Source organism: Stegostoma tigrinum, chromosome 4, assembly GCF_030684315.1.
Source record: "Stegostoma tigrinum isolate sSteTig4 chromosome 4, sSteTig4.hap1, whole genome shotgun sequence".
In the NCBI taxonomy this organism is placed as follows: Eukaryota; Metazoa; Chordata; class Chondrichthyes; order Orectolobiformes; family Stegostomatidae; genus Stegostoma; species Stegostoma tigrinum.
In genome coordinates this window covers 56,723,629-56,749,179 of record NC_081357.1, presented here as the reverse complement: position 1 = coordinate 56,749,179, position 25,551 = coordinate 56,723,629, and the positions used below count along the sequence as shown (strand labels likewise).

The window sequence follows — 25,551 nt, the reverse complement described above, 5'->3', positions numbered from 1 at the left end:
CTGATAAGCCCATTTTCTTCCAAATGGGAATAGATCCTATCCCTCAGTATCTTCTCCAGTAGCTTCCCAACCACTAAGGTCTGGCTCACCAGTCGATAATTACCTGGATTATCCTTGCTGCCCTTCTTAAACAAGGGGACAACGTTAGCAAGTCTCCAGTCCTCCGGGACCTCACCCGTGTCTAAGGATGCTGCAAAGATATCTGTTAAGGCCCCAGCTATTTCCCCTCTTTCTTCCCTCAAAACCTGGGATAGATCCCGTCCGGCCCAGTGGACTTGTCCACCTTAATGTCTTTTAGGATACCCAACACTTCCTCCTTCCTTATGCCAACCTGACCTAGAATAAGCAAACATCTATCCCTAATCTCAACATCGGTCATGTCCCTCTCCTTGGTGAATACCGATGCAAAGTACTCGTTCAGAATGTCACCCATTTTCCCTGACTCAGTGCATAACTTTCCTTCTTTGACCTTAAGTGGGCCAATCCTTTCTCTAGTTACGCTCTTTTGGGATTGTCCTTAACCATGTTTGCCAGCAATATCTCATGTCCTCTCTTAGCCCTCTTAATCCCTCGTTTCAGCTTTGCTCTACATTTCCCATATTCTTCCAAAGTTTTGTCTGTCTTCAGTCGCCTAGACCGCATGTATGCTTCCTTTTTTCTCTTGGCTAGTCTCTCAATTTCACCTGTCATCCATGGTTCCCTAATCTTTCCTTTTCTATTCCTCATTTTCACAGGAACATGTCTCTCCTGCGCACTAATCAGCATCTCTTTAAAAGCCTCCCACATATCAAATGTGGATTTACCTTCAAACAGTTTCTCCCAATCTACATTCCCCAGATCCTGCCGAATCTTGGTATAGTTGGCCTTCCCCCAGTTTAGAACTCTACCTTTAGGACCACTCCCATCCTTGTCCATGAGTATTGTAAAACTTACAGAAGTGTGGTTGCTATTTCCAAAGTAGAGCCCAACTGTAATTTCAACCACCTGGCCGGGTTCATTCCCCAACACCAGGTCCAGAATGGCCCCTTCCCGAGTTGGACTGCGTACATACTGCTCTAGAAAACCCTCCTGGTACACACCATACAAATTCTCCTCCATCTTGACCCCTAACGCTGAGTGAATCCCAGTCAATGTTGGGAAAATTAAAATCTCCCATCACCACCACCCTGTTTCTCCTACACCTTTCCATTATCTGTTTACATATTTGTACCACTATCTCTCGCTCGCTGTTGGGAGGCCTGTAGTACAGCCCCGACATTGTTACTGCATCCTTCCTATTTCTGAGTTCTACCTATATTGCCTCACTGCTTGAGTCCTCCATGGGGCCCTCCTTCAGTACAGCTGTGATATCGTCTTTGACCAGTATTGCAACTCCTCCACCCCATTTACCTCCCTCTCTATCCCACCTGAAGCAGCGATATCCTCGGACAACTAGTTGCCAATCATGCCCTTCCCTCAACCAAGCCTCAGCAATAGCAATAACATCATACTTCCAGGTACCGATCCAAGCCCTAAGCTCATCTGCCTTATCTACTACACTTCTCTCATTAAAACGAACGCGCCTCAGACCACCAATCCCTTTGTGTTCGTCATCTGCCCCCCGACTACTATTCCCTTTAGTCACACTGACTCCATTATCTAGTTCCCTACAGGCTTTTGTTACTACCTCTTTTCTATCCAATATTTGCTTCCCAGCCTCCTGCCACATTAGTTTAAACCCTCCCCCACAGCATTAGCAAAAGCACCCCCAAGGACACTGTTTCCAGTCCGGCCCAGGTGTAGACGGTCCAATTTGTAATAGTCCCACCTTCCCTAGAACCGGTTCCAATGTCCCAAAAATCTGAACACCTCCCTCCTGCACCATCTCTCAAGCCACACATTCATCCTGGCTGTTCTTTCATTTCTGCACTGACTAGCACGTGGCACTGGTAGCAATCCTGAGATTACTACCTTTTTGAGACCCTACTTTTTAACTTGGCTCCTAACTCCCTAAGTTCTGCTTGTAGGACCTCATCCCATTTTCTACCTATATCATTGGCGTCTATATGCACCGTGACAACTGGCTGTTCACCCTCCCCCTTCAGAATGTTCTGCAGCCGATCTGAGACATCCCTGACCCGCGCACCCAGGAGGCAACATACCATTCGGGAATCTCGTTTTCGACCGCAGAACCACCTGTCTACTCCCCTTACAATTGAATCCCCAATGACTATCGCCCCCCCCCCCCCCCCCCCCCCCCGCTTTTGTACAGTGGAGCCAGCCACAGTGCCATGAACCTGGCTACTCCTGCCTTCCCCTGGTGAGCCATCTTCCCCCAACAGTATCCAAAACGGAATACCTGTTTTGGAGGCAGATGACCGCAGGGGACACCTGTACTGCCTTCCTGCTCTTCCTCTGCCTTTTGGTCACCCATTCCCCCTCTCCCTCAGCAATCCTAATCTGCAGTGTGACCAACTTGCTAAACGTGCTATCCACAACCCCTTCAGCATCGCGTATGCTCCATCCGCAGTGAGTCCATCTGCAGCTCCAGAGCCGTCATGCGGTCTAACAATAGGTGCAGCTGGACACACTTTCTGTGCATGAAGGAGTCAGGGACATTAGCTGTGTCCCTGAGCTCCCACATTGAGCAAGAGGAGCACAACATGGGTGTGAGATCTCCTGACATTGTTAAACTTAACTTAGATAAATGAAAAAGGAACAAAAAAAGTTATTGGCAATCAACGATATATATAAAGAAACGTGAAATAGAAAAAGCCCTACCTTATCTACACACCACCGAGTCTTCTTTTTTTGATTTAGAGGAGGGTGGTGGGTGGGAGACACTACACGTGTAGTGTCTCAGGTGTGACCGCTCCCGTTCGGGGTAAGCTTTTTAAAGTGGGGAAATCTTTACCTTCCCGGCAGCCTCCTGGTGCTCTCTGTGTCTCTCTCGCTCCCCTTCCGAAAATTTCAGTCTCACCAGAGCTACTTCAGTCACCATGTATTGTCAACTGTGGAGCCTTCCACTTTGATATTTAGAACACACCTCAATATCTCTTTCAAAGCCTGTGAGCTTGCTTACTAAGACTATATGATCATGACTCTAGGCCAAAAGGTACACTTCAAATGCGTTTTACCCTAAGGACGTACAGAAGTGACATTCAAGATGAGTGACTAGAAAACCTGTCTGGATATGTCATGTTAGGATTTGGAGATCAATCTGATTGCTCATTTGCTGATGATCAACCTTTATCTCCTCAAGGGAAAGAAAATAAAAATGAAGAAACATTCTATGACCCATTGATTTTCGTAAATGCATGTAGAGCCATACCATTTTATGCCAGTGTGAGCATGGAATGTTAAAAATCATTTGATCCACCAAACCATTTGAAATGTATCTTTTTCTGGCACCGTACCCAACCTAGTTGTTGTGAAGGAAATTCTGCATTTTTAATCTTTCTCCCTCCTGCACTTTGTCAGCAGCTATAACGTTGTATTGTACAGTCTGTTCTGTCACCCTGATGCATCTGTATAGTGCGAAATGCCAGTAAAGCACACAAGACAACACTTTGCAATGCACCTTGATACCCATGACCCCTGATGAGGGGACACAGGTTCAAAGTTACTGATATCTGGAAGTTTAGTGGAGCACTAAACAAACCATAATTCATCAGCTGTTTTATGACTGACATTAAGTAGCTTAAGTGTTGAAGCTGCACTTGTCCAAACCTGTCATATTCCTGTTTTAAGCCTTGAGGGGATCAGGAAAAGAGCCTGTTATAATACATTTATTCTTAGTATGAGGAAATTAGATAAGAATAGTTAACGCTAGTGAGGAGTGACCGCTGACAGCTGCCCACGTTAACTTGTCTTTGTCTCAAGTTCCTGATATGACATCAAGAGAAAGATTCCCAGATGGCGTAGTGAAGGTAAATGAGTTGAATGTTTTTCCTATCCACATTGGCCTTGTGATCTGTAAGCCTCAGTTCTTGAGTATAATATATTTACTGTAAATGGTAGCTTGTTTGGGCGGTGGGGGAGCCAATGGCTAAGTATTACCTCACCGATTAACAAAAGTTGGCACTGGAGTATTTTATGTTTTGCACAGTAGTTGGGGGTGCAAGCTAGCGAGGAAAAGTTAAGGATTAGTGCTACCCACTTGGTACACACTTCTAATGAAGCATACAGAGAGGCCTTTGTGTTCTGCAGGACTTCTTCGTGTACAATAAATATAAGGTGTTTTTGAGACATATCACAGCTAAAGATACTTTGTTTTCTCCCAGTTGGCTTGAAACTGTGGGACCTCATCCCAATAGTGTGTACGTTTGTCTGTGCATAGACAGAAAGGGTAAAGTTATTGTTATTGCAGCAAGTAATCTAATATTTTGTTTTAAAATTAAAGTGTCAGACGTTGATTCCGAAAGCTTCTCCGTTGTTATTAAGTCTTGCTGAATAAATCAGTTTGCAATGTTGATTGTTAAAGCTACGACTGGTCGTTCAGGTTATAAAATGTTGACTCTTCTCAAAACATTTTCTTTTAACGTAGACTTTTATTTTAAAACTCTAGGTTATTAACCAAGTCAAACCGTCTTACTACAACAAGGAATGCCGTATGGGCTTTGTCCAACCTATGCAGGGGAAAGAATCCACCCCCAGATTTTGAAAAGGTACCGCTTAGGCCAGTGTTAATCTTTGTTTAAACGTTGTCGTAGAGAGATGTACACTTCAGTCTAACTTATTCATGCTGATCAGACATCCTAAATTAATTTAGGCCCACTTGCCAACATTTGGCCCATATCCCTCTAAACCCTTCCTTTTCACATACCGTGCTAGATGTCTTTGAAATGTTGTAATTGTACCCACGTCCAACACCTCCCCCAACAGCTTGTTCCATACGTGAAAAAGTTGCCCCTCAGGTCCCTTCTGAATCTTTCACCTTTCACTTTAAACCCATGCCCTCTAGTTTTGGGCTACCCTTTGGGTGGGTGAGGGGGTTGGGGGTGGTGATGAGAAAGACCTTGGCTATTCAATCTACCCATACCCATCATGATTTTATAAACCTCTATAAAGTCACCCCTCAACCTCTGATTCTCCGGGGAAAATAACTCCAGCCTATTCAGCCTTTCCATATAACTCAAACCTTCCAGCCTTGGCAACATCCGAGTAAATCTTGCCTGAGCCTTTTCAAGTTTAACAACACCATTCCTATAGCAGGAGAACAGAATTAAAAGTGGCCTAACTAATGCCCTGTACAACTGTGACATGACCTTAAAATGAGGTTGTTGACTTGCATCGCCAGGTTGGCTTGTTATTGTTCAGACATTTCATCACCATGCTAGGTAACATCAATGAGGCCTCCAATGGAGCTTCGTCGGAGGCCTCACTGGAAATGACTGGCTGAAAACAAGCCAGCTTGGTGAGCAAGTCAAGACACTAACCCACAACCTGAGTGGCAAATCTTTGCTAAAACCTTAAATGACTTTTTAAAATACTGCGGCGAGTAACTCACCTTCTGACTCCTCCAAAGCCAGTCCACTATCTACAAGGCAGAAGCTGGAGTGTGATGGAATACTCTCCACTTGCCTGGATGAGTGCAGCCCCAACAACACTCAAGAAGCTTGACACGACCCAGGACAGAGCAGTCCACTTGATTGACACTACATCCGCTCTTCCCCACCACCCCCCCCACCAAATCAATGCTCAGTAGCAGCTTTGTGTGCTATCTACAAGATGCACTCCAGAAATTCACCAAAGATCCTCAGACAGCACCTTCCAAACCCACAACCACTTCCCTCTAGAAGGACAAGAGCAGCTGATACATGAGAACACCACCACCTGGAAAAAGCCACTCACTATCCTGACTTGGAAATATATCGCCGTTCCTTCACTGTCACTGGGTCAAAATCCTGGAATTCCCTCCCTAATGGTATTGAGAGTCAACCCACTGCAGGTGGACTGCAACAGTTCAAGAAACCACCTTCTCAAGGGCAACCGGGGATGGGTAGGCAATGTTGGCCAGCCAGCAATGCTTGCTTCCCATTCCATTAAATGAATAGAAGAAAAAGAAACATTGGATATTCCTAAAAGTTGAATGTTGCCATTGATGTTAAACTAAATGAATTTTTTTTAACTTTTACATTTTCTGCAAACTATCACAATTGAATTTTCTATAGATATTTGTATTTTCAGGAACCCACCATTCATTCTGGAGTTGGGACTCTTTAGCTGTCAAGTTGGTCAAAATAATCTTAATTTGTATTTAGCGGTACCCTTCCAACAATGGACGTTAGCAAAATTACTCTCGTACAGTGACTTAAATCAATAATAACTTATGACTTTGTATTGCACTCTTTTAGGTGTCACCTTGTTTGAACGTATTGTCAAGACTATTATTTAGCAGTGATCCTGATGTCTTGGCTGATGCTTGCTGGGCCCTTTCTTACCTTTCTGATGGACCCAATGAGAAAATACAAATTGTCATTGATTCTGGTGTTTGTAGGCGATTAGTAGAACTTTTGATGTAAGTATTGGCATTTTCTTTCCTGATCTTTAATCGGTTTGCTAAACTCCTGTGAAATCTGTTCCTTTTTCTATTTCAAAACCATTTTTATTTAATCTGATTTATTGTCAGAATTGTGGAATGTAATGTTTTATCATCAAAAATTAAATGCCATATGACTTGACTAAATTTATCTTTGTATGTTTGGACTTTTCAAAATATTTTGTAGACATTTTCATCTTGAGTGATTGATAAGTTGTTAATTTGTCCTGTATTTCTTTAATAGGCACAATGATTATAAGGTTGTATCACCTGCACTGAGAGCTGTAGGCAATATAGTTACTGGAGATGACATCCAGACACAGGTAATTCTTCTCAAGATCTAGGGTGATATTTCTTTTTGGAATTGAGTAACTTCCATGGAGTTTTGTTCCTGTTGATAAACCAAATCAGGGCTTCTCAAAGTTTAATTGAAAGGTGTGGGTCAAAACCTGCCACTTTGCGAGTTTCAGTGCCCACAGTCTTAATTTACTAAAGTTAAAAGCAGAAAGTGCCAGATTAGAGCCAACATTTTAATGTACTTTCATTTTTCCAGACTCAATGTCCATCGCACTCACTTCTGGATTCATTCTCTGACATGAAAATTTCTTGATTCTTTTGGAAATAGATGTTGATGAGTTCAGCAAATGTGCCCTGTGCAAGATCAGTACAAGTAGTAGGGCTGAAACCACAATCTCAATTGTTACAGTGCAGGGGGAGGCTGGTTAGCTCCTTGGACCTTCATTGTCTGAGCGTGATGACTCAGTGTGATTTCTCCTGCTTTTCCTCCACAGTAGTCACCTAATGCCTCTTTGAATATCTCAATTGAACCTGTTTTCACCACCCTTTCAGACAGTGTTCCAGACCCCTCTGCTCGCTGTGTAAAATAAAATCTTGTATAGTATTTGCTGCTTTTGCAAATCGCCTTATTTGCATCCTTTTGATCTCAGTCCTTGATAACAGTTTCTCTCTTCTGACCAGCCCCCTCGTAGTTTTGATAGTTTCTGTCAAATCTCTCAAAGAAAGCAGTCCCAATTTCTCTAATATATCTTCATTACTGAAGTGTCTTGTTGCTGGAACCATTCTTGTAAACCTGTTCTGTGCACTCCCGTGCATTCAAGTCCTCCGTAATTCACATTGTCCCTAAACTGTCATCCCCAGAGGTGTTTACAGTACTCTAACTGAAGTCTAGCTAGTATCTTGCACAAGTTCAACATAACCTCCTGGTCTTGTACTGTATTCTCTAATTAATAACGCCTAGGATACTGTGTGCTTTATTAACTGCTTGCCCTGCCTGTCCTGGCACCTTTAGCACCTCATGAACATAAATATCCAGTTCTCCTGCTCCTCCACATCTTCAGCAAATAGCCTTTTGTTATTCCTCACTTTCCAATTTCTTGCATTGAAATTCATCTACCAACTAGCTGCCTACTCCAAGTTGTCAACTTAGTGTTCTCAATGTTACCAAGTTTTGTATCGTCTGAACACTTGGAAGTTGTCCACTGCATACCAAAACCTAGATTTATTATGTCAGGAGAAGCAACTGTTCCAAAATCACCACCTGGGAACCTACACTACACATTCCACCAGACCTTAAATATCCATTAACTATGTCTCTTTCATATCCCTCAACCAATTTTGTAACCATATTGCTAATATCCAGTGTAATCCATGAGGTTTTACTTTACTCAAGACAATTGTGTGGCATCGTTTTAAATATCTTTTGGGTGTCATCATCACGTCGGGTCCCTATGCTATCTCATCAGAAAAAATTCCAGCAAGTTAAACATGACTTTTCCTTAAATCTATGCTAGCCCTCCCTAATTAGCTTGCTTTTTTTCCTACGGGACTGTTATACTCTGAATAATTATTTCAAGAAATTTCATTGTCACTGAAACTAACTTAGCTGGTCTGTCTTAGCCTTCCAACTTTTTTTTTGAACAAGTGTTGAATTTACAGTTCTCCAGTCCTGTGGCAATACCCCTGCATCTAGGGAAGATTGGTGCTTCTGCAATTTCCACTCACTTCATTATCTTTTGGGTACATCTCATTCAGCTTTCAGTTTTGGTGTGTTATCAGTTTTATATACCAACAACCTATCCCAATACCTTGCCCTAATCAGTTTTAAACTCGTCTGGTGACTAAATTTCCTTTATCTGTCACCATGACTTGGTACAGTGTCTCCTTCCTCAGTAAGGACAGATAGCAAGTGTTCACTTAACACTTCATCCCCTTTTTGGTCCCTCATTACATCTAAAGGCTGAATCCACAAGCTGGGTTTTCTTTTTTTTTAAAAAGTAGCATTACTCTTTCTGTTTTAAGTCATTTTGAAAAGACTGATTTAACCAGAGCTGGTTGTCTTGATAAAGACTGCCTATGGGAGTTGAGATGATTGAGACCAGCTGTTAGAGGAGAGTCAGGTGGTTTAATTGTGTGGACCTGGGAACTGAAACATTTTGCCTAAGGGTGACAAGTTTTAAATAACTTTATGGCTGAATGTGTTGCCGTATGTGGTAAGGTTGCTGTCAGTAAATCAAAGAGATCTAACTTTGTATTGACCATTCATTGTATATTACAGTTTCCATTGAATAAAATCTGATTGTTAACTCACATTTAATGTATGACTTTGGGTTAATAGGTATAAATTGTGTTCAACGGTTTCTTGTATTGGTGTTATTTAGTGAGTTTTGTTTTTTCAGGCTATTAGACTGATTGGGTTCAATATCAGTTTGATTTGGCAATATTAAGTTTAAGATGTATTGCATGTGTTTGGATAGCTGTTTTATTTGAGTTTAAAAAGTCTTATTGGAGATGAGTGCTATGTAAATAAATCTTGTCAGTGGCCCCCACATCGAAACAATTTTTTTGTTTGAAAAGTTGTGGCAACTTTCCAGTCTCAAAATTACTAAGGAAGGAACTTTGACTTTTTAATACTTAATCTAGGTGATTTTGAACTGCTCGGCACTTCCCTGCCTCCTGCATTTGTTGAGCAGCCCAAAAGAATCTATACGGAAGGAAGCCTGCTGGACAGTTTCCAACATCACTGCTGGAAATAGAGCACAAATCCAGGTGATGTACTTGCATTTTACAGTGTTCTTAAAAATAAAGCAAAATCACTTAACTGTTGCCCTGTTTTGGAATCTTTGCTTTTAGCTGCACTCTTAAAGAAATATTTTAATGCTAGTTTGTTTTGTCTCCTTTCTGTATGGCTGCATGTTATGATATATTTTGATCAAAACAACGCTTAGATATTTTTCCTTAAATTGGCTGGTTTTAAACAACCTTTGCAGTGGTGCTTTAAAAAAAAACCGTTGATAGTTGAGAAAGTGTTCAGCTTGAGGAATCAGATCTGTATTTGAACCAAGTGTGATGGGCCATCTAGTTTTTGTCTGTATTTCATTTCATCTGTATACACTGTTCTGTGGGGGATCCAAAAAGGAGGTAGGAGACTGAGCAGGGAATAAAAAAAAATCATCTTTGATAGATGGAATGTAACAGCTGGTCACTTGAGAAATCTGTTCTGAATCTTCAACTTTTGATTGCCTGTGATGTCGATGTGTTTATATATGTGGCAGAGATGAAAGAATCAGTTGTATATCTAAGTTTGTCAGAGACTAACTAGAAAGCAGTTTTGTGGATTAAAATTACATTGTTTTTTTTCCCAGTGCTCAGTCTATGACAGGTGAAATTCAATGTGTTGGAAGTATGAGGATAAACATTTGGAACCTGTGTATTTGGAATATCTTTGTTGTGCAATCTAGGAGTTAGACAGAAACAAAGGAAATTGTCATTTTTTGTAAATCGCTAAAATCTGGTGCTTTTGTTTGAAAGCCAACAAAATATAGCTTTATTGCAATTTGATTGAAATTCAAATATGAGCAAGTGATGCTTCCTATCTAGCTTTGGACGTAATCTCATGGAAAATGTTAAATTCTGCTTTGGGCACTGAACCTCAGGAAAGAATGCATTGAATATGGAAAGGTATAATGCAGATTCTTCTTAATTATATCAGGGCTTAAAGAGTTTGATTAGCGATACTGTGTATAAACTTGGGCTATGTTTCCTTCAATTGTAATGCGTGAAGTAATCTAATCAAGTTGCTTTAAGTTATAAAGTCATTCACTTGGGTAGAGTTCTGCTTTCTGGTGAAAGCTTCAGGACTGTAGGTCATTGTCTTAATAGTTTGTGATACTAGCAAAGGGTTGTAAAACAAAATGTATTAGAAAACCATGAGCTCTTTCTCCAAATGTTCAATTTAAATTTAAAGTCAATGAATAGATTTACATTAAGTAATAGAATCAGAGCTATGGAGCAATGGCTTTCTATTAAGATACAGGCAGGACAGTGCTTTGATTGCCTAATTGTGTCAAGTGCTAAAATTCTCAATACTTTAGGATGCATCAGTTGCAATCTGTTGCAATCAATGTAAGAAAGGGAGTCATAGGACAAATGCCCGCAAAATTATTTACTTCAGTGGAATCATTTCTCATAAATTGAGTAGGGAGGTTGTCAAGAAAATGTCAGATCTGTTGTTTCCATACTTGAGTCATTTGTTTTCTTTTAAAAGATTCGGCGCAAGCTCCATCTGATGTAGAATCAGCATGTTATATTTTAATAACGATATAATGTAATGTTCAAAAAGTCAATTGTAAAATGTTGCATCTCCCAATAGATGTGAATGTGATTTTTTTAAACATGGTGAGACATCGCAAGGCTCTTCTCCAGACTTATCAAATAAATTTGACGCTAAATCAAATGAGAAATGAAGGCAGATGACCGAAAGATTGTTCAAAGTGGTCGGTTTTTATTAGCCTTTTACAAGAAGAACAAGGTGAACAGTTTGGGGAGGGGTGTTTGTAGCCTAGTGCCTCGACTGCAGCAGTTGCAGATGATGTAATTAAGTTTTCAGGTAAATACTAAACATTATAAAATGAAAGGGAAAATAAGGATAACAATCTGTTACACCTTCCAATCATCAGTGAAGAAAAACTACTTGCCTGAGCGCCTCTAGTTTGAGAATGGAATATGATGTGTTTGTTAAAAAAAAACATAAAATGTTGAAGAAACTCAGCAGGTCTAGCAGCATCTGAGGAGAGAAACAGAGCTAACATTGAGTCCAGTATAACTGAAGAATCGTCAAAGAGGACTTGAACCTTAACTTGCCACAGATGCTGCCAGACTTGCTAAGGTTCAAGTTCCATATTGGACTCAATGTTAGCTCTGTTTCTCTCTTCAGATGCTGCTAGACCTGCTGAGTTTTTTTTCCAATTTCTATATTAGTAAATATTTGAAAGTGCCATCACATTGCAACCAAATGGCTTTTCCTACCATTTCCTGTATTTTCTGTTTTAATCAGATTTCCAGCATTTGCAGTTGTTTGCTTTTTTTTAGTTAGTTCTGCCTTGGAGGAATTTAAACAGATTGACTGCAAAAATGATAAAGATGGTTGATAGATATTTATATTTAATTTCCAACGGAAATGGTAAATGTGTATTCACCTTTTGAGAAACCCCTAACTACAAAAGTGCAAAAGCAACTGCATTGATCTTTTTTGTGTGAAAGGAAAATAAGTTTGAATTTTTTTTTGAATGTGTGCCATGTTATCATTCTGTACAATTTTCACACAATTTGCCTAGACTATTTTATCTAATGTACATATTGTTTTCTACTTAATAGGCCGTAATAGACGCAAATATATTCCCAGTGCTTATTGATGTCCTCCAAAAGGCTGAATTCCGCACTAGGAAGGAGGCTGCGTGGGCTATCACAAATGCAACTTCTGGAGGAACTCCAGAACAGATCAGGTAATTATAACCAATGAATGAAAGACTCTCATTTAGAGGTACGTGTTGTAATTCACCCCATCGATTAGTCTTTTAGAGCAACACCTACCTGTTGAGTACAGATGTTTAATCGTTGATTCTAAATATTTTCTTGATTTACATTTATTATTATTCTTTTTATAATTCATTGAAATCAGTAATGGAACACCTGATTCTTGGTGAGATACTTAGCTTTATAGAAGTTGTGCACCATGAGTCAAATTTGTTCTGTTACTGTATAATCAGTACTTTTAGACGTTTAATCTGTCAGAAATGTTTAATTGTACCTGTCTCAATTGTGCTATGATAGAAAATTCTAGTGAAATTCTCCAGGGCAAAGCCATTCTGTTTCACTCATTTCTTAGAATCCACATCAATATTGTCTTTTGAAGACAATGCTTCACACTTCTTTAGGCATGTCATTTAGAATTCAAATATCTGCTTTTTTGTATTAACCAAAATCTTAAAATGTAAAAAATGACGTGATTTTTACTGTTCAGATTTTCATCCTTGTGCTTCAAGTCACTTGCAAAATGTGACTGTGACAATGTTTATCATGAGTGATTAACCATCTGTTAACATTTACATGTCTACCATAATGTAAATTCTGGAATTTATCAAAAACCTTCATTAGCCTCTAAATTGCACATTATAGTAAATTGTTGTGTATGATTGGATGACTCAACAATGGACATCACAGAGCTGTATGGCAAGACGTAACTGCTTATTCTTATTATAGTAATAACTTTTTAGATTTTAGCAGATATTCTGTTTGGGCATAAATTCTGTGTCTCACTGTAAATGTTCAGATTCCTTTGATTAACTGAAAACCATGATTGTTAACTGGCATCTTTGTTTTCGTTTGAAGGTATTTGGTGGAACTGAGCTGTATCAAGCCTCTCTGTGACTTGCTTACAGTCATGGATTCCAAAATAGTGCAAGTTGCTTTGAATGGACTAGAAAACATTCTACGATTAGGAGAGCAAGAAGCCAAACAGAATGGAACTGGTATCAATCCGTACTGTGCACTTATTGAAGAAGCCTATGGTGAGATGCTGTAGTAATTTTACAAAGCAAGGGACATAACTGGAAGAGAGAGTATAACTGTGTCTTTGTGCTTTACAGAAATTAATTTTTTTAGTTCGCAATGATAGTTAAAATGGGATTCTTTGTTTATGTCAGAATGCCCAAATTTATTTGTGGCAAGAATCAGGACCAGGCTTGAAGTCTTTTAAAATATTGAATTCGTCATATTAAACTAATCGAGTCTGATTTTCATATGCTAGCAGATTATTTTTGAAAGATCCCTGACTAACACGATAGAGATGGAAAGAATTTTGAATATCTTTTGAGGAGAGTGATTTTCAGTTTTTAAAAAAAAATTAAAGCTTAATTATAAAATTGAAACAAAATAAAAGCCGGAGGAAAAGGGCATGCAGAAGTATAAGCAATTAAATATTTTATCTAGTATTATTTCATTTTTATAAAGCTTGCAGGTTAATTTGTGACATGGGCATCCAGCTGAGTGGGACATCACTTACATGGTTCAGTTCTTATCTGTTCAGTTATAGTCAGCTGTAATGGCTGTGGTAGGGAAAGGGAATCCATTTCATAATTCTATATACTTGTTTATTCTGCACCAATGTCACCCCCTAGAGTCATAGTTAAGGGGTCATACAGCACAAAAGAAGCCCTTTTGACATGTCTACGCAAATCCCAGTTTCCAGCCCATAGCTGTGAATGTTAATTTCATTTCATGTGCTCATTCACTTTTTGCGAGTGGTAGCATTTACTGCTTCTACTGCCCTCCCAGGCATTGTATTCCAGTTTCCCGATTATCCTTAGTGAAACCTTTCTCCTGAAATCCCTTCCTGCTCTTCAACTTAAAATGATGTCTCTTTATTGATCCTTCAAGGAGAACAGTTGGTTCCTATTCACCCTGTCCATGCCCCTCATCAGCATGGTGGCTCAGTGGTTAGCACTGCAGCCTCACAGTGCCAGGGACTCGGGTTCGATTCTCACCTCCGGCAACTGTCTGCGTGGGTTTCCTCCAGGTGCTCTGGTTTCCTCCCACAGTCCAAAGACGTGCAGGCAAGGTGGATTGGCCATACTCAATTGCCCATAGTGTTCAGGGGTGTGTGGGTTATAGGGGGATGGGTCTGGGTGGGATGCTTCAAGGGGCAGTGTGGACTTGTTGGGCCGAAGGGCCTGTTTCCACATTGTAGAGAATCTAATCTAATGTAATAATCTAATATACCTCAATCAGGTCCTCGGCCTTCTGCTCTAAAGAAAACAACTTAAGCCTATCCAGCTTCTCGTTAGCTAAAATGCTCCAACCCAGGCAACATCCTGGTGAGTCTCATCTGAACCCCTCCAGTGTAAACACATCCTTTCAGTAGTGTGGTGACCAGCATTGCACACAATACTCAGCTCTAACCAAAGTTTTGTGCCACGTAATCTCCCTGCTGTTGCAACCTGTGCCAAAACTGGTAATAGCAAATGTCTGGTATGCTACCGTAACCACTTTTTTAACATGTCCTGCCACTTTCAGGGATCAAACATCCCAAGATCTCTGTTCCTCTATAAAGCTCAGTGTTTTGTTATTCATTGAGTACTCCCTTGTTTTTCTAGTACTTCCTAAGTGCGTCACCTCACACTCTTCAGGGTTGAATTCTGTCTGCTGCTGATCTAGCCGATCTGTGTATATCTTCCTGTGACTGAAGACCGCCTTCCTCATTACTAATCACCTAGCCAATCTTTGTACCACTCTCAAATTTACTCATCTGCCCCACATTCTCATTGTCATATGTATCTCAAAAACAATAAAAGATCCCAGCGCTGATCCCTGTAATATGCGACTGGACACTGCCCTTGAATCTTTAAGTCTTCTACAATGAAGCCACTTTTGGATCCAGCTTGCCAAGTTACTGTGGATCCTATGTACTTTTACTACCTTCCAGTCTTCTCTGCCAAACTTTGCTAAAATCTGTGTAAACTACATTAAGTGCACTACTCTCATCTGTGCATCTCATCTGTGCATCTCATCACCTACCTCAAAGTTCAGTCAAATCTGTTGAGCTTCACCTCCCTCTGACAAAGCGTGCTGACTATTTGTTATCAAACCTTGCTTGTCCAAGTGGAAATAAGTTCTGACCTTCAGAATTTTCTGCAGTGGCCTCTCTAGTACTGATGAGACCGACCAGTCTGTAATTCCCTAGTTTATCCCCACCACCCATCTTGTACTGTGGAATCACATTAGCTATCCTCCAATCTTAATGTACCCCTCCTGTGGTCACAGCTGAATTAAAAATTTGAGTCAGAACCCCTGTAATTTACTCCCTCAGATCCTGTGATGACCTGGGAGTTTGTCCACTTTTAAGCCTGCCAAAACCTTCAAGGCCTCTGCTCCCTGTGTCAACCTGTTTAATAACTTTACAGTCCCTCTGCCCACATTATGCACCTGCGTTCTCCTTCAAGTGACAAAAGCTATTTGTTTAACACCTGAACAAAGTTCTCCAACTTCATGCACAAATTGCCTTCTTAATCCTTAATGGGACCTACTCTTACGTTTGTCATCCGGCTCCCCTTTCTATACTTATAGAATATTGCTCCACTACTATTCCCCATCTATGTAATAGACCAGTAGACGTTTGTAGCACCAAAGAAAACCATTTGGCGCATTGTGCTACTCACCGAAGATCCGAATACACTAATTCCATTTCTTGCTCTTGACCCATAACTCTGGAGGTTATGGCAATGCAGATGATTATTTAAATAATGTTTAAATCTTCGAGTATTTCTGACTCAGTCTTTCATGCAGTGAACTCCAGACTCCCACTATCTTCTGCATTTAAAAAAAAGTATCTTCAACACTTCTGTATAGTTTCAAGTAAGAGTGGTGATTGCCTTGGAGGGCATCCTAGTGTTCTGATGCTTTTGCTTTTGTAGCGGTTATGATTTGAGAAGATGCACTCCAGGGAGCCTTCATAAGTTGTTGCAGTGCATCTGGTAGATGGTACGCTGCTGCAACTCTGTGATGGAGGGAGTGAATTCTGAAGGTGTTGGTTTGTGTGTTTAATCAAGTGGGCTGCTTAGTCCTGGATATTTTAAAAGCATGAATCTTCACCTTTATATTCTATACAGAGTATATGCTCTAAACTCTGGATAATATGGGACTGGATGTATGACAAAAAATGCAGGATCCTGAGGAATTTTTAAGCTAGAAAGCCCTGGAATGTTTCAGATTAGCATGGGAAATTCCATTGTTCCTGAAGATCCTGGATTAGGATCGGAGATGCAACTCCATAGTACTTCCTGGAAAATTATCCAGGAATTGTTGGGCAAGTTGAAAACCTACATTTCGGCGCAATTGTTGTCACGGACTAATTAGGTCCTTTGGATCTCATGCTGCTGTTAACGAGCTAGGACAGAAAGTGAATTTTCAAAGCTTAAGTTGCTAGACTTCAGCCTACACATTGCACAGTAGGGACGTCTTGCTTCAGGTATGTAATTTACCTTCCATTAACCCACATCTGTGCTCAGTGAGACTACTGGCTATCCAAGATGTTGCTTCGTCTCATTTGCAAAGCAGTGGGTGACTACATCAAGGCTACCAATGACATTACTGCTCAGGCTTTGCAGTCAAGTCCTGCCATCTGTTTATGCTTGGCAGAGTTAATTGAATGTCGATCTTGCCTCCAACCGAATTCATTTATATTACAAGATGGCATTGTAATAGTGGTGGTGTTGCACCATTGGGAATATCCAGGCCTCTGGTTCCTGTCCTCCATTTGAAAAGAAATTATTGGAACCTGTACAACAGAGGTGGGGAAATGACACTCAAAAACATTATTCTATATTTGCGTGTACTGGTTCATTCTTAACTCTGCACTTCTCTGTGCCATTCCCAATAGGGAAATTGTTTCTTTTAAGACCAGTTCTTCTCGGGAATGCTCCCTACAAGTGCATATCATTTTATTCACATTGTGCAGTATTTTGTCAAGTAATGGTATCAAGCAGTATCATTGTCTAATATTGAGTTGTGAACTCTGTAATTTCAGGTCTGGACAAAATTGAATTTCTCCAAAGTCATGAAAACCAGGAAATCTATCAAAAGGCCTTCGATTTGATTGAGCATTATTTTGGTATAGAGGAGGAGGACTCCAGCATTGCACCTCAAGTGGATGAAAATCAGCAGCAGTTCATCTTCCAACAGCAAGAGGCCCCAATGGAAGGGTTCCAGCTCTAAATGCATGATTGACGAAACTGTCTACAAGTACCACCATTGCACCATATTCAGAAAGAACTTCATAAATCCACAGAGCCAAAATTATGAAGAAGCCGCTGTAGTGGAGTTTAAAATTAGGAACATTGTTAAAAGGGCAGAATTTTGAGGCAGCTTATGCACTTTTCTATTTGCAGTTCAAAGATACATTTAACCTGGGGCTGTTGATTTTCATATTTCATATTTAATATTCATTTAAGTATCTGGAGTCATAAAGATCTGAACTGTGTACCCGAATTGCTCCAAAGAGAAAGGTGTTGGAGTAGGAGACACACCTATTATTTAAGCTGAAATTGCAGCCATCTAAATAGTACTGTTTCATGTCACTGTTTACAGCCCTAATTTAAACAATACTTATTTATTCTTTTGATCCCACAGCCTCAAAATACTATTACTGTTACAAGTTGTGGTTTACTTTCTGTTGAATAATGAAATTGAAGTCTAACCTATTTGACCAAAATCCTTTTCTAAAGGTCTTGAAGTTGTTTTGCTGTTATTTAAAATTTCAGACTTGTAAATTACAATTTGAGCAAATTAGTTAGCACTGCAACTTTCAACACTAGTATCTGTAAACATAGTTTATAGGTACACTCCTGCCCCCACTTCTCTTCCCCCCCCCCATGATAAATCTACCTCTCTCTTGAAATTAAGACAGAAGCTGTTTAAAAGATCCTGACTTGTTGAGATATTTGTTATAGAACAAGTCAATTCTGTGAATGAGAACAGTGATCATCAGCATTGCTAGACTATATTTCAATATGGAAATCTGTAAATTTACATTTTGTTCTTAAATTACTGGAAGATAATTTCATAAGTGCACTCTGAACAGAAACTTGAAATTGTAGCAGTACGAACTACACTTCGAGTTGACAATTGCATTGGGATGTGTAGAGTACATGTACGAATATTTGTAGAAAGTGAAATGACTGGCAATCATTGAAACTGTTGTATTCCTAATTAGGTGACCATACATGGTTAGTAGCAATATGTAAATTATGTTCCTTTTTTTCCTTTTCCTTTTCCTTTCTCTCCTGCACCCTGTATCCAAGTAGAAAGTGCACTAAATGAAGATATTACTATTCAATTTGGGGAAATTAATTCAAGTAAATTTAATAGATTTAGCTTAAGAATTTTGAACAACCAAATGGGTGTACGTTAATGGTGGCTAGTGGCATTTCACAATTATGCTGTTTAGACATCTTATTCATTCACGTTTTCCTCTTACTGAGCCCTACTGTTGATTTTTCCCTTCTTATTCCTTTAAGAATGTTTGTGTATCCCTTAAAATTCTTTATGTACCAGATAAGTGTATGAACTACTGCAAAAAAACTATTTTCTTATGTTTACTTCACTAAATTGGTAATTAGAATTTCTAGCTGATGTTAAAATAATGTCAAAAATCTTGTTACACTAATCTTCAAAACTTTGTAACAAAATATATTACTGGTTTCTGGCTTCTTCCAATAATTAATCCACCATACCAGCTAGAATATGTTTTTAAAAGGTTTGTCTGGTTAAGGATAGGGGAAACTGCACTTCTAAATTAAATAATTTGAAAGAAAATAAATTAGTTAAATCTAGGAATGCATACAATTTTCAAAAATACTTGCTCATTCAATATTAAGTATGTAGATTTTGATTTTAATTTTCAATATTGATATGCATACTGAATTTATCTGTTTATCAGATTTCAGTTAATTTTGCTGTTGTATTATGTTAGTATATTGGGTGTGGGTACTAAAAATGACAGGTGATACCAGCCAATGAGTACTCTATGTTTGTGGGACATTCCTTTGTTGATATTTTAAGGGAGGCACATGAAAAATGTTATTGATCATCACATATTGTCAACAGTAATTGTTAAAAATATCTCAAGGGGAGCAGATTGTTATTCTGAATGGCCTGAATTTTTTTAAAAAAGCCAAATTTAGTGTATCATGATAAAATGTAACTGCAGAATGTTGGCAGGTATGTGCACATCTTTGTACAAAAGCAAACCCGTATTTGAAAAACATTCTAGAAAAACTCCTAGATGCATTGAGTAAAAATACAATTGTAATTTGCAATACATTCATGCAACAAAGACATTTCTTCCTGTGAATGTCTTGTTTTTTTAAGTTATATAATATTTCTTGATGCAGCTGATGCCTTTCAATGAAAAGTGTCTTCTGCGTTATTTTCCATTTTATAGGTTCATGGTGGGGGGACAATGATTTGGAATTGCAGTTGTAGTTCTTTGATTATTAAATAGAACTAAACTCTAGAAATGTATGCAATAGTAATACAGAGTTAAAATGTAACTAATATTTGCATGTGCTATTAATGCATGGCTGTTTTAATATACAGTTTTTTGCCAAGCAACATGCATAATGTATATGACTTAATCGCTCCCATGTTCCTAAAAGACCAGTCGCCCAAATTTGCACAGTATTTGACAAGCATGACCAAATCGTAATTTAAAATTTCCAACAGTATTATTTTGATATGCTGGGAAGCGTTTTTGTCTGTTAAAATATAGTTAATATTTAACACACAGCTACTTCAATTTCATGAAATACTTTATCTAGGGTGAAACTTTATATTCACAGTAATTCTGTGAAGGCATATCAATTGCCCCAGTCTTGCCCTTGGAAATTTATGCAGCAGATTGTTCAAATGTCCTGTTTTGGAATTCAGATATCATTTTACAAGTGCTGATTTCACAAAAACCAGAAAATAAGAGTTGGAGCATTTTGTATTGTAGCTTTTGTTGCTACATAAGTCACATCAAAATCTGTGCCTCAGCCATGAGCTCAGTTTAGCAGTGGCTACCTAGCTGTATTTTGCAGTGCATATGTTGTATCATACAGAATAATGTAAGCCTCAATCTAATATTATAAATTAATGTATTTGAAGGCAAGTGTTTCATACAGCTTCCTTTATTAGACAAACTATAATTGTAATATATCCTTCCCTGCAATAGTTACATAAACCATGGAGAAAAGTTTATTTCAAAAATGTGCTCAATTCACATCTACATCGTTAAAGCTAATGTTTGTGTGTGTATATTTTTTTTACGATAACTAGAGCTGTACAGTTTGACGTGTTTTCATTGCTTTTGGATCTGTTTTCTTTCATTTGGAATTACTTTTTTTTCCTACTGTTGCTGGCAACAGCCCTGAAATCAACAGCCCTGAAACGTTTTCTTTTCTGTGCCCCCAACCTGACCCATTCCTGTTCTCCTTCAATTTTAATCTCTGAAATAGTTTAAACAAAAGTGAGTGCGCCAAGCCTGATGCAAAAGGGTAAATATCATGCAAAATAAGTCAAATTTTGTTTGTGCATTATTTGTATATGTGCTAAGGATGTTAATTTTTTTCTTCCACTCTTGGGCTAGGAATTGCACAATCTAACATTATTGAGTTGCATTGGAATGTATTAAATTTAGTAATGTCTGGAAAGTGAAGAAAAAAATAAAATCCATTCACGTGATTTTGATTTGAAATTTGTTTAACTCCCATGTTTTGGGTTTCAGTTATTTAATGTGCTTGCTTTTTCATGCTATGTCTCACTAATTTTGTTTAGCCTTCTAATTGCTTTTATGATTGAAGCATGTATTGAAACATTAAGACCCAAATTATTTTAGTGTGGAAAACCCAAAAAGCTTTGTCTACAAGCAATATGTATGTTCTGGCTTGTTACAATAGCACTAATTTTTCCTTAATGCATTTAACAGTATCAAAATTAGGACCTGGAGATCCTGTTGAATTTGCATCAGAAATGAATGAACTTCAAGCAAGTTTGATTGTTCTGAATTGTTGCTGTATTAATGCTATCACTTTTTTCCATTTCTGAATTTTTTGTAGTATTTGAGTAATATGCCGTTTAAGATTTTATGTTCTCATACTATCAAATACTTTGCGGTGATTTTCAGTTTTTTGTTCCAATGTGACAATCAGCATGAATGTAGCGAGGTTCCATGATTGGCAAATGAAGTTAACAGGTGATTTTTTTTTCTTGAAAGTTGAAGATTACAAACTCGGACATAAATACTTTCAAATAACGTTGTGGGTTCTTTTACATCCAGCTGAATGGATTTCAGTTTAATGTCTCGTCTTGGAAAAACTCCTATATCAACTGTGAATTACTCATTACAAGAAGTAATCTGGATTATGTGCTGGAGTCATGGAATGGGGTTTGAATATACAATCTAGTGATAATTATCAACTTTTTGGTAATGATTCCTGTATAGTTGTACTCATTTACCTTTATGCATTTTTTGCATTTAGCCTTACTATGTACATTTGATTTATGTTTATCCTCTTGAAATACCCGATTGACATGCTGTGCAAATTTTCCAAGAAGTTTTTTTTTCAGAATTTGATGATATGGGCTTCCCAGGGCTGTTGACTGACTGTAGACAGTTTTCATTAGCTTATAAAAAACTGCAATCTGCACTTTGCCTCTCCAGGCTGCATTCACGCTTAGTTTGCTCAAGTGAAATAAAGTATTGTTAGAATGTACCAGTTTCCCCCATTTATTTTGGTACATTTTTTATGAAGACTAACTGAGACTCAATGCATCATAGATTAGTTGCAGCAAAGAAGGGGATTAATTTTCCTGTTGTTTCCATGCTGGCTGTCTGCAAGATCAACAGGACTAGCCCTTTCGCTGCAACCCTCCAAGTTTTTTCAGCTAGTTATCTAATTATCTTGGGTTCTGGGATGCATCCCAGAACCCAACCCAACCCATACTACTTTAATAAATGTTTTTTTCAGTTGCTATTGGTCGTTCACTTCACCTAAAATTGATGTTGGAAGCCAGAGGTCTTCTGCCAATGAGGACAATGTATCTTGATCTATTCTGAACAGACTTTTTTTTAAAAAGTCTAAAATCATTATTCAGCCTGTTCAGAGATGCTATTACAGGGGAGAGGGTGGGCTTTGAACCTGGGCCTACTTGTCCAGAGGTAGGGACATCACCCCTGCACTGCTAGAACTCTTGATTTTGAAGACTTATCAATTGTCCCATTAGGAATCTAGTGCTGCCAGCCCATGCCCCCCCCCAATAAAAAACACAATTGAAGTTTATCATCCTGGATATTGTTATTAAATCTTTTCTGCACCCTCACTAATAATATTATTTCCTTCATGAAATATAGTGTCTAGAATTCAACACAATACTTCATTTGAAGGTTTTAAAAAAGGTTCACCAAAATGTGTTGCTTTTCAAATTATACCTCTCTTTATGCCATAGTAACCACTTCCTCAACTTGTTCTGCCACCTTCAATGATTTGCACACCTCCAACTCCAGGTCCAAGTTTTTGTATTATTTTTAGAATTGTCTCTTTCTACTAAAATCAATTCATATCCCACGTATACTGATTTTATTTGTCACAGTTCACCATTTTGTGATCCTGACATCTAATCTCTGTTAATAATGTTTTCAAGTTTTGTCACTTACATATTTTGAAATTGTAGCTAGTATGCCAATATCTTATTAATTGTGACCAAGATGGGCAGCAAGCCAAGTCATGGACTGTATAGTACACAAACACTTTCGTCCAACTCATCCATGCTGACCACTTATCCTACATATATCTAGTCCCATTTGCTAGCAATTGGGCCATATCCCTCTAAAACCTTCTTATTCATGTACCCATGATGTCTTAAATGTTTGTAAATGTACCATCCTCCTCCAGTTTCTCTGGCAGCTCATTCCATATACGTACCATCCTATGCAGGAAAATATTGCATTTTATCTTTTCCCCCTCACCTTAAACCTATGCCTCAGAGTTTTGGGCACTCCCAACCCAGGGAAAAGACCTTACCTATTTACCTATCCACACCACTTGTGACTTTCTTAAACCCCTATAGGGTCACCCCCTAAGCCTCTAATGCTCCAGGGAAAATAGCCCTTGCCAATTCAGCCTTTCCATATCGCTCAAACCCTCCAATTTAGTCAAATCTCCTCTTAACCTTTTCTAGTTTCACAAAATCCCTCCTATAGGAGAGAGACCAGAATTGTACACAATGCTCGAAGTGGCTGAACCAAGTATTGACCTCTGCTGCTTGGCCTGCTGTGTTCATCCAGCTCTACACCTTGTTATCTCATTGAGTCCCAAGAGCTATATTGTCTTCTGTTTTCCCAAAACAATTGTTGCCATTAACTGCTGTTTCCTGTCACTCAACCAACAACATGCTGATGCTTTTACTTTTTTTTTCTTTCCATAGGCTTGTATTTTGACAAAAGTATTGTGTAGCGCTTTATCAACACCGGTTATAAGTCTATATCACATCAGCCCAATTACCTTTTAAGCCCTTTATTTTTACTTCCTCCACACAAATTCAGTCACGTTTGTTGAACACCATTCACCTTCTTTAAAAACATGAGCTTTCTTTACAAGTAATGGGGTAAGTAAATTAATAAAAATTGTAAGTTATATTGTCTAAAAGCTTATCCATCACCCAAGTTAAACTGATTGGTGTAGCTGCGAACTTTATCTTGTACCTTTTCAGAACATGACTAAAAATTAGAACTGCATGGATCCTCCAGAGATTATAAGTGTAAAAACCTAACTTCCTTTAAAATGTTTTCATCAGATCACATCTGTGTTGAAAGAAAAATTGCCATTCTGTATAAAAGGTTGTGGTGCATTTGGCAGGGTATTGGGAAATCTGTCAAGAATTGTCACAAGTATAAATAGAGGCCGAAACGTGAGTAAAAAAAATTGGAATATCTATAAACTAGGTAAAGCTTAATGACTTTGCTAAAATATTGATCTATCAAATAAAGTATATAGCATGCATTGATTGCCCAATATGACACAGACACATGATTTTAATGGACCATCAGCAATAATGTTTTTTTCTTTCTCTGATTACTTAAGTGGCAGATCTTGTGAAGACAATTGCATATTTGCTGTCCTGCCTGACAATTTTTGTTGCAATCAAGGAAACTATCAAATGCCATTTTTCCAGAAAAAATGTTCAACATGTACTAACCAATTAGTGTTTTACCTCTATCAGAATGTTCTTTTAAATCGTGTATTAATAATTGTTGAGTGATTTCTAAATAGCAACAAAAGTTACGTAGAGTAGGATGTACATTATCTAAACGTTGATTTGAGTTTCTCAAGCTGTTAGAATTCTATTCTCTATAAGTTTGCTTAACTATTTTAATTTAGAAACACTCCCTGTTTCAACAGTGTTGATGCTAAAACAAAATTGCAAGTGTGTAATTGGTCAGCCAACTTCTCACAAGAAGGGGTAAGTTTTGGGTGCATACACTTCATTAAAATTGATATTGTGAAGCCAGAAGCAATTGGATTTTAACCTTACATTTTGTCACTGAAAAATGGAAAAAATATTTGCGTACCAGAGTTTTAGTGAAGATTTGTAGCTTGGGTGCTGGTCGTAGATGTTGGTGTGTTTGCTGAACTGGGAGGTTTGATAGCAAACGTTTTGTCCTCTGACGAGGTGACGTCCTCAGCGCTGTAGTGTCCTGTGAAGTGCTGTTGTCCGACCCCGCCCACGGTCGACGCCGACGGAACCTCGCCCACGGCCGACGACATCATCGCTCCGCCCACAACCTCCACAGCCAGCAACCCCAGAGGAGACAGCCACACTGAGCCCTGCCGCATCTTCACCATCCCCCCAGACCTCCCACTGACTGAGGACGAACGGTCAGTCCTTAGTAAGGGGCTCACCTTTGTCCCCCTACAACCACACATCAACGAATACCAGTCACGGTTGGACATAGAGCAGTTTTTCCGCCGTCTTCGCCTCCATGCCTACTTCTTCAACCGGGAACCTAACCCTCCTTCCACTCACCCCTTCACCTGCTTTCAACACAAGTCCTCCTCCTGGACACCACCCCCAGGCCTCCTACCCTCCCTCGACCTCTTCATCTCCAACTGCCATCGAACCGCCTCAACCTCTCCACCCCT

At 38.9% G+C, this 25,551-nt stretch overlaps 1 protein-coding gene across 1 annotated transcript in view; it reads left to right on the top strand.

The window, feature by feature from the left end:
• Positions 1-22,125, top strand: part of kpna5 (karyopherin alpha 5 (importin alpha 6)) — a 38,253-nt gene extending 16,128 nt beyond the window's left edge. The window contains exons 8-14 of the mRNA XM_048531096.2: positions 4,547-4,646; positions 6,336-6,499; positions 6,765-6,843; positions 9,461-9,586; positions 12,194-12,321; positions 13,208-13,386; positions 17,400-22,125. Of these exons, the coding sequence (XP_048387053.1) occupies positions 4,547-4,646; positions 6,336-6,499; positions 6,765-6,843; positions 9,461-9,586; positions 12,194-12,321; positions 13,208-13,386; positions 17,400-17,587 (964 nt within the window). The 3' untranslated portion in view covers positions 17,588-22,125. The remainder of the gene's footprint in view (positions 1-4,546; positions 4,647-6,335; positions 6,500-6,764; positions 6,844-9,460; positions 9,587-12,193; positions 12,322-13,207; positions 13,387-17,399) is intronic.
• Positions 22,126-25,551: the final 3,426 nt, after the last annotated feature.